Below are 9,808 nucleotides of genomic sequence, written 5' to 3' on the forward strand. Positions count from 1 at the left end.
TTTTCTTTTCGATTGGCAAGCTGGGGACAGCCTATACGGGTCCAGAACAGATCAGCTTTTTCTCATTCCAAAACTTGACCTTTGGGTAACAGTTTTTCCTACATTTTTTTTAATTGAAAAGTTGACAAGAAAAATTATTCATTTCCATAGTCAAGGGGTTGATGCTTATGATGAAAGCTTAAATATATTAGTTGAAGATAAGTTTCAGGCTGTCTTGCAACTCAATGCTATGAAAATTCTCCATAATCAGTTCTAAAGAAGCAAACTTCAAAGGCTTGGAATTTTTTGAGTGGTTGCCCTTTTCAACGTTTTGAACATATTACAATATATTCCAGCAGATATTCTGAACTCTTAAGCATTCTTGTGGTAAGGGTCTGGCCCTCTTAGTGAAAAACAAAGGCGATGCCAATGGTCAATGAGAACGTGACCTTGTCCAGACCATTCATATCCAACAGAGTGCAACATATATACTGGCAGTCATTTGTCCCTTGCAAGAAATAGTTCTGTTCTTAAACATGAAAAAGTAGTACTGGCGAGTTTTTGCAAGGACAGTTTTCTCTTTTTTCCTGAAGAAAAAAGGTGATGAAAATATGTATACAAACAAAAAGTAGTTTAATTTATCATGTGACATATTGGCACTATAGAAAATGGATTTTTTTCTTTAAAGGAAGTTCTTTCCTTTTCCCCAGCCTTCAAAGAAGTTTGAAAAATGTCCTCTCTGTTCTTAAAATTGTGTTAGCCGGTGAAGCTGATAAAAACTTCCAGGCAAGGGCTTAGCATGACTTGTCGGGTGCAATGAAATAAACGGAGGCGAAACAAGGGTGGTTTTTCTGAACAAGGAAAAAGCAGCAGGCATGCTTCTCTAACATAAGAAAAAGAATTGCATTTCCTCTTGTCAGTCTCTGATTTTAACTTCCCTTTTATTTTGGAAATTGTACTTATTCGCCATGGAGACTGAATGTTAAAGCTTGTTAGCAAGCTTTGATTTGATCTCCAGGTCCATGTCAATGCAATTCATGTTCTTACAATCAAAGAATGACTTAAGCTACCTACTTGAAGAACATGTGAACCCAGCAGCAACTTTCGCTCGCCAAGCTCGTTTACAGTGCCTAAATCTTTACAGACATTCACTTGAAACTGAACCAGCTCCTCGCCCTTCGAAATCACGTAAGCTTTCTCAAATCCGATAAGCTGTTTCTTGGGTGATTTGCCTGTCAGCGAAGGTGGAGTAAAGAAAAGGAAAACAGTATGGCTTCCATGCATGCTCCCAACGTTCTGAACCTTGAGATGAATATCAAAGGCCAGTTCTTGGCAAACGTTCTCTGCCATGTCCACAGCTTCACATTCCTGAGAGAAGCATGGATGTCCACTTTCCAGCGCCAAAGAAACAGAATTGGGTGCACGAACAAGAACATGGTTGTACTGACTATAGCTCAACCCATCACCAAATGAATAAACTGCTTCGCCTGTGTAAAATCTGTAAGTTCGACCAGGGTAGCCCGTTGAAGGGTCAGGCCTCATGTTCATGTTTGTCATGGGGACGTTATCCGCGAATGATTGAGGGTACCATGTCACCGGCAGCCTTCCACCTAGTCACGTCCATAATAACATCATCATTGTGATACCACCATAAGTCAGATGAAAGAAATGAAGTTTTCAATATGTTGTTCTTTTGATAGTATTACTTTCGTCCAAATACAATTTTATTTAGTTATATTTCGTGTTAAGAGAAGTACTTACATGGATTGTACCGCCCAAAAATGACATCAGCAATAGCAGTCCCTCCCTTTTCACCAGGATATCCAACCCAAAGAATGCTACTGATCTTGTCAGAAGCTTTCGCGAATGAAATATCGAAGGGTCCGCCCGACATTATGACTAGAACCACTGGGCCCTTGGATGCCTTTGCAACTTCTACGATGAGCCGCTGTTGCTGGCCGGGAAGTGTTAGGTTGATCCTGTCACGGGTCTCGGCCTCAACTGATTGATCCGCGCCCATGATCAAGACTGTGGCATCTGCTGCTGATGCTGCTTTTACTGCAGACCCTGACTGAAAGCTGCTCGGTGGACACAATGCAGTGAGGCAACCAGCTTCATAGACGATCGAAGTATAAGCAGATAGGCCTTCAAGGGGAGAAACATATTTGCAAGGGATACCTGCAGTTTGGAAGGTTTGTGTGAAACACCACATTGTAGGTATGATGATACAGAATAGAGATACAAGATAAAATTATAACCAACAAAATGCTAACTGAGCATGAAAGAAATTAATGATGCCGGGTCCTTTACTTCTAGAGCAGTATCTTCTTTCAGAAAAAAAACTGTTTCATAAATAAATAATCAACCTCACACATTTTTCTGTCCTCATTTTGCTCTTAACAAGAGACTCGGTTTTGCCGCATTTGTCTTGTCCTGTTTTAGTTGGTCCTTGACATAAACCTCAGAGCACTCTCCCTGCTCAATTACAGTCAATGATTCTTCAATTTCTTTTACTAGATAGAAGAACCATTCAGAGTGGATTCAACATTTCATGCCAGTGGATTCGTTCAGACGCCGAAGGCACATGGTCTGTACATATATAAGGATATGGTTGCAGGATTTCTCAGTAGTACTATAGAATCATGTGATGCTGAGATGCAAAGATTGGAAATATAAATAATCTTTAAAATCGTTCAAAGATAAAAAAAAAGAATAGCATATGACACATGACACAGTTGCATTAACCATTAATGAATCACAGTGATTTTTCCACCGACTCTATTTTCGATTAGGGCCACAGATGAGCATCAGCGAATGCGTGATGCCGACAATGACCACATCAGAAACTTCAGGGCTCATCATCCTATGTCATATATTGTTTTACCAGCACACCCAAAGAAAGCGTGTAAAGAACAGAAGCAACAGCCAAAACACCTCTGAAGAGGAGGATCACAAGGAGAGAATGGAGTGTCTTCATCTCATTTTCATCTAATAGTAACGTGCAGGCGTTTCTCATAAAAATTATGGAGGCCACTCATGTAAAATGCATTTACAGAAAAGAAGAAAAATAGTTTGATATTCACCACTGGATGATTAGATCGTCTTTCTAACAACTAGAGGTCACCCTAATTGCAGAGAGTATACTCAATTCCTTCTTTTTATAACAGTAGACTAATGTGTGGATAGGTCCCATCAGGTACTAAAGCTGAAGTCATGTTCACATTGGCACCAGGGAAGGTCATGGCCATGGTGGTTGAAGGTACTACCACCCACATCAACCTCACCAACCCCAACCACTTCAATTAGTGTAGCTCTGGTTGTGGGAAAGCGATCATAAGGTCTAAAGTTGCCCATGGTCACTTTTGTGTCTTCCTCTGCATAGTTAGGTTGGTAGAGTTAAAGCCTCAAAATTTACAGAGATCAGGGCATTGGGTAGAATGAAGAACACACGTTCCCAAAAGACATGTTATAAGAACACTACGGTCTCATTTTGATTATGTTTAGCTTTCTGATTATGTCTTCGGACATGTGTTCCAATGTATCTAGTATCCTTTATTGTGTTACTCTCAAAACCAAAAAGGCAAAGCTTTTGTATCAAGCAAGTGATGTTCCTCAATTCCCTGATGGTAAGGCATGGCTGGCCCCAAAAAACTATAAGAAGTTCCCTTCCTCATCACTGAAATTATAAAAGAAAAGTTAAAGTGAAAAAGAATGAATGCTGCAAAAGATCTTGCTTACCTTCGTAGTTTCCAATCATGGTTTTGGTAGCATTGGCGTTTGGTCCAATCACTGCCAAAGTTTTGATTTTGGCGGGGGACAACGGTAAAGACCCATCTGTGTTTTTCAGTAAAACTATGCCCTGCCTTGCAGCTTCTGCCGCTAATTCCTGGTTCTTAGCAGTGCAGACATCTCCGGAACCAAGATTTCCGTATGGCTGCTTGCTCGGATCTCCATCGAAAAATCCTAGCCTCATCAGGACCCTGACATTGTTAGTGACGGCGCCGTCGACGGCCGATTCATTTAAAATTCCGGACTTGACGGCTGCCTCAGTATGGTCTCCAAGAAATGGTCCACAGTTGAGATCCAATCCTGAGGAACATACAAACACCATATGGCTTAGCAAGAACAGCGATCAGTTTCGGCGAAATTTTCTCCCATGAATACTGTGTCTCAATCAGGTTGGAGTCCGCTTGACATAAAAGGAGACCATGTTCATGGCAGAGTGCTTGTATTCGACTTATTGCACAAAGCACAGCATTGAGCATCCTACCTTACGATCAAGCCAACAGATAATACTGTAATTCATTTACACAACATCTGGACTGCAATCGGAAGAAAGAAAATGATGCATCGTAAGTTGAACCAATCACACATGTCCCCGACAAATCGATGAACAGCGAACGGTACGCTCTTCTGTTCTTTTGCTTACTGTTCAAAAATTGAAGAACTTAAAAGTTGACAGGTAATGCTGCCTTTTTCTTTTGGAAGACCAATTCAAAGAGGGCCCGAAAAACCTAAAGAAGAATGCCAAATGTGAACACTATCTTTGGGTATGTTGAGATTGCCTTTCATGTGACACATTTTCATGGTATAGATGCCATCGAAGCTATAAGTTTTCTCCTGTTCAGCTATACAGATTTTTTTTTTTATGAATGCTTGAATCAAAGCAACCATCTCAGGCCTTCTTTTTAAATAGAGCTAACCTGCCATTAGTGTTTTTGCTGCAGCTTCTTCTGGAGTCTTGGTGTAGTGCTGAGAACTATATAGCACCTGGACCGAATCGCAATCGGATACAATGTAACTACACACAGACAATAACCAGAATTATCAGTTCGAACAATTGTGTGGAATGAGTTGGTGCAAGGGTCTACTTCCATTTTATTGAAGAGAGGATACCCGTTAAGCTTCCATTCGCCTCTCACAGTTCCCGCTAGAAGGTTTGGATCAGCACAGGTTGGAACCCCATTCACTTGATTGTAAGAACACATGACGCTGGCAACATGGCCGTCAATCACACAGCTTTCAAATGGGGGCTGAAATGTGTCTTCCAAATCCTGTTTGGTAACCTGAGAATACAATACAAGAAAACAATTAGTGAGAGAATATACTTTCTACTAAGAAGTACTTTTCCTTGTCCAACTTCTGCGACTGGCAACCTATTCGAAGATCAAATTAAAGCGGCAAAACAGAGAACTAAGAGAAAGAAAAACCCGTGGATATTAGTCAAATAATGAAACATAAACGATTAAATCTATAGCTGATCGATTTGCTCTCAGGCACATTAACTAGAAAGTTTCACAGAAGGGATAGAAGAAGAAGAAGAAGCGTCTTTTTCTTGATCCTTAATGTGACAAACAGCTTAGAAGACGATAGTTTATATACCTGAGCGTTGAAAGTGTAGCGTTCAACTCCTTTCCAATTATCTACATCGTATGCAGTATAGTGCTTACAGCAAGCAGCAACTTTCAGCCGATCCGGGTGGCCGCTGTCGATCTGCTGCAAGCCTTTCACATAATGGATGGCATATTTACTAGTAAGAAAAGGGTCTTCACCAGAAGTTTCTTGTCCTCTTCCCCATCTTGGATCTCTAAATATGTTAATATTTGGGCTCCAGAACGTTAGTCCTGCTAAACCAACATTGTACATGGCACGAGCTTCAGTCGAAACCACCTGTGAGAAAATTTTGAAATTTAGTAGTTTCGCTTACTATACACAGAGAAGTATTTCCTCAAGTTAGATCAAGAATCCTAGTCCTACTGCGCAGGATCTTCTCTTCTTAGATATACAGCTCAATGGTTCTAAAATTTCCTTCATAATGTTTTCTAGGAGAACTATTTACTCTTCTTCACAGTAAATTTCATTAAACCAAAGTACCATGAAGCAGCAGATCGTAAAAGCTCAACAACAGCACAAATAAATTAAGAAACGGGACGAAGGGAGTAGGGTGTTGGAATTGGTAAAAAAATAGCTGAATATTTTACACTGCGACGACATTATTTTAAGGGAGATTTTTTATTTTTATATTGTTTTGAGGACTGTTTGGATGGCAGGCTAAAATTGAATTTCGGATACAAAATTACCAAAATGCCCTTATAGAAAACGACTCCCCTTTAAAGATGAAGAGAGAAGAAAAAGGTTGGTTTTAAGGGAAAACAACACTAAAGTGTTCAGTTATAATTCATAAATGACAAAAGTACCCCTCACGGAGGGGCATTAGAGTTTTCGTAGCGGGCCCCTGATGTTGGGGGCATAATCGCTCACCCCCTCTGACTTTTCAGAAGAGATGATGCAAATTGCCAAATGAGGATTTTCGAGTCAATTTTGGTTAACTTAAGAAACAAAAAAAGGTTAGCTGAAAATTTGTCCAATATTATTTCTATCACTAATTATATTTTTACCTTCTTGTGTAACTTATTAGAAATTGGTACGAGTGAAGAAGGTTAATGAGAAGAAAGTTATGCAGCCAACTTTTTTTTTTCTTATAGTTAAAACGGAAATTTACTGTAAGGTCTTGTTTAGTATTTTCTTTGAAAACTGTGAATTTCGTTTAAGAATTGCAAAAAATGTTTTTTTTTTGGTGCAAAAAAATAGGTCCGAAGAGGAAAGTTTTCTTATTTTTAAACTCTTCAACTAGGGTATACATCAATCCCGACTTTGGAGTGTGATATTAAATATATAAGAAAAAAGATCAAAGAACAAAAACAATGTTCTCCTTAAGTGGTTTTCTGTCATTCATCTTTCGAAAGCGCAGGTGATAGAATAACAATCACGTCAGAAAAAGACTCCGGTATTCGTGATTGAGGAATGTTGGAATCCTCGTTCAGCCTCCGGTAGGCCTACTGCTATATTTTTCAGCCATTGACTCTGAAAGAAAAAATATTGTCGAAAACATCAAACTATGTTTTTTTTTTAATTTCAAAGGATTTTGACTTTTTTTTTGCCATTTTATGGCTGCCATATTTTGTATTTTTATGCATATAAATACTTGGATATAATTACTATTTTCAAGCAACGTCTTAAATGAAAGAAGGTGCTTCACAAGAGCCTCAAGAACTACAGTTCATGAGATTGTTACCGCTCTGAAAATGACAGTCCACGAGCAAAACTCCCCAAAAGCCCAAAAGTTCTAACGCCACTAGGCAAAACATTATCTCTTCCTCGTCACATAGCTCAGTGGTCTTAAAATTTCCTCCAGGACTTTATAAAAAAGTTCTACTTTTCTTCAGAGTCAATTTTCATTAAATTAAAGTACCACGGAGCAGTAGATCATAAAAGCTCAGCAACCACATGTATTAATAAGAAGTACCAAAGAAATAGATGAACTTGTTGTGTTGATATCAAGTTACCGGTTGTTTTACAAGTCTCACAGTCATTGACCTGTTCAGATCTGCAGAAGCAGAACAGTGGAAACTTGAGTGGTGACTAATTTAATATCAATTACAGATGACAGAAAGGACGGTGCTCTGCCATTCAGAGCTGTAATCATATCATCCTGCTCCGATATTGAATCTAATGTTGCAAACTTAATTGTAAAATAGGAAATCGGAGCAAAATCTTAATTGCATTTTTTGTTGGTGTAAATTCTTTCAACTGGAACAAAAACAGAAAATGGTAATGAAATATGATGCTGTAATTTGCATGAGCGGTTGCAGTAAGAAGTTGAAACAGAAGATCTAGGAAAAGTCGGGGAGCCCAAAGTGATAAAACAGTTTTTTCTGATCCTTTTGTGGTACGAGAGCTGTCAACAATGAGATTAATTAAAATTAACAACACCTAAACCAAATGAAAGTATGTTAGGTGATCTGCACCAAAGAAAGGAGACAAAAGTAATAGCAAAAAAGTGAAAATTTTGAAGAGTCCGACTCTTGCTTTGTCCTCTTTTGCCTTTCTCCTTTTCTTTCTTTATAGTATCCCAAGCATGATAGCAACTTTATATAATAAGAATTACGACCTTATTGGATATGCATCTATTATATGCAGTTATTAGAGTCGACATAGTAACACGGCTGATTTTTACTGTACAAGTGCATAAGAAGAACATATAACTAGACAGAAATACGAAAGAGAACGAGAGAAAAACTATGCAGCAGAAATCATTGGCCTTGCAGGTGAGAGAGCAAAAACTACAGATTGTAGACAGATAATCATCAGGGCAAGAAATTGCTGTAAACTTCCATAATGCGCCTTCATTCCTTCATCATACGCATTATCCATTACTAAATTGCAAGCGGAAGAATCCATTAAAGAGCCTTAATATTACACAAGACAAACAGACGTATTCATATGAAAACAAGAAATGGAAAAAAAAAAAACTTCAGAAGGGCATGATATTGAAAGTAAATTACTCACCTTCCCCATTTTCCTCCACAGAGAGGTGTTAAAGGATGCAGCAGAGAGAATGGGCATCGGAAAACTGGTAGCGCCAGGAACAAGGCTAGAGAAACGCGTGCCAGGGCCGACATTGGAAACACCATGTAAGGCCTCAGACCACCACTCGTAGCTAGGAACTCCAAGCCTGTCAACAGCCTTGCTCCTGCTCGTCAAGAATCCGACCTTCTCCACCAATGTCAGCCTCCCCACAAAATCCCTTACCCTCTCCTCTATATCCAACGAAGCATCACAGAACCTAAAAGAACCCACATCCCGATTCTTCCCTGCATCGCAAGCAAACACTGGACTGTCTCCCAAAACACAAGAAATCCCACCAAATCCCAGAAGAACCAGCACTACCACTATGGAAACCAGACCACCGAAGCAAGAACCCATGTTCTCTGCACTAATTTCAGAACAATGGTTCCACTCCAATGGCCACCATTCCACTTGTAAAAGGTAGCCTCTCCCAACGTCTCTTTCCCTCTGTTATAAAGGATCCCGATTCAGTAGCATATGAGGGGCAATGCTCATGACAGTACCACCACCCGTGATGAGCCAGCGTGGAAAATTGAATTCCACAATAAATACCTCCATGGCGATAACTCCAATCTCTTCATTTTTTGGCGGAACAACAGAGGACAAAGGGCGGAGAAGACTTTAAAGATGGGGAGTGGGGGATGATGAGAAGCACCAGTCTGTCAGAGGCAACAACCAAAGGGACTTCTATCAATATGAAAAGGAAGGAAAAGATGTACAGAGATCGGCATTAATGGTGGCAAAAGGAAGCGCTCACATGCGCTATGGCCTCTAGCGTTGGTTGGATGATCGCCTCAATTTCTGGGACGACAGATACTTTGAGAAAGGGGACTTAGAGATTGGCTCACTTTACTGCACGTGAGGTCTCGGCTACTGTTACTGAGACTGGTTCTGTTAGGTTTCGGAAGCCGTGCCGCAGAATCGGCATGGAGTCTCGATGTTCTTGGAAGTAGTCAACAACATATATTTATATATATAATTGGTAGGTACCTAACTTTACAACCTTCAATACGACATAGGAAGAATAATATTGGTCATTGATAGCTACAATGCTGAGAGGATTATTGGTCATTGATAGCAAGAATGTTGAGAGAATATGTTGAGGGGATTCTCTCAACATTCTTGCTATCAATGACCAATATTATTCTTAGTATGTCGTATTGAAGGTTGTAAAGTTAGGTACCTACCAATTATATATATATATATATATACACACTCTCAAGTGACTAATATTATTCTTTATGAGTCATACAAGTAAAGTTGTAGAGCTACATTATATATGATTATAAGAAATTGGTAGGTACATAACCTTACAACTTTTACTTACATGGATTATAGGATGCATTTTTTGATCGTGGATGTGAGATCTACAGTGATCTAAGATTTGAGGTCGGACTTCTTTCACCATCTGACTTTAAAT

General features: G+C 39.4%; 1 protein-coding gene across 1 annotated transcript; it reads right to left on the reverse strand.

Annotated features, from left to right (window-relative positions):
* Nucleotides 1-903: 903 nt before the first annotated feature.
* On the reverse strand, nucleotides 904-9,308 carry LOC116248911 (beta-xylosidase/alpha-L-arabinofuranosidase 1-like). The gene is made up of 7 exons (XM_031621946.1): nucleotides 8,329-9,308; nucleotides 5,362-5,649; nucleotides 4,876-5,045; nucleotides 4,683-4,780; nucleotides 3,718-4,068; nucleotides 1,741-2,157; nucleotides 904-1,589 (listed from the first exon to the last, which is right to left on the reverse strand). Exons 1-7 carry the CDS (start codon nucleotides 8,743-8,745, stop codon nucleotides 1,015-1,017), a joined length of 2,316 nt encoding a protein of 771 aa, XP_031477806.1. The 5' UTR covers nucleotides 8,746-9,308; the 3' UTR covers nucleotides 904-1,014.
* Nucleotides 9,309-9,808: the final 500 nt, after the last annotated feature.

The sequence above is a fragment of the Nymphaea colorata genome, chromosome 2 (genome assembly GCF_008831285.2).
Source record: "Nymphaea colorata isolate Beijing-Zhang1983 chromosome 2, ASM883128v2, whole genome shotgun sequence".
Lineage (NCBI taxonomy): Eukaryota > Viridiplantae > Streptophyta > Magnoliopsida > Nymphaeales > Nymphaeaceae > Nymphaea > Nymphaea colorata.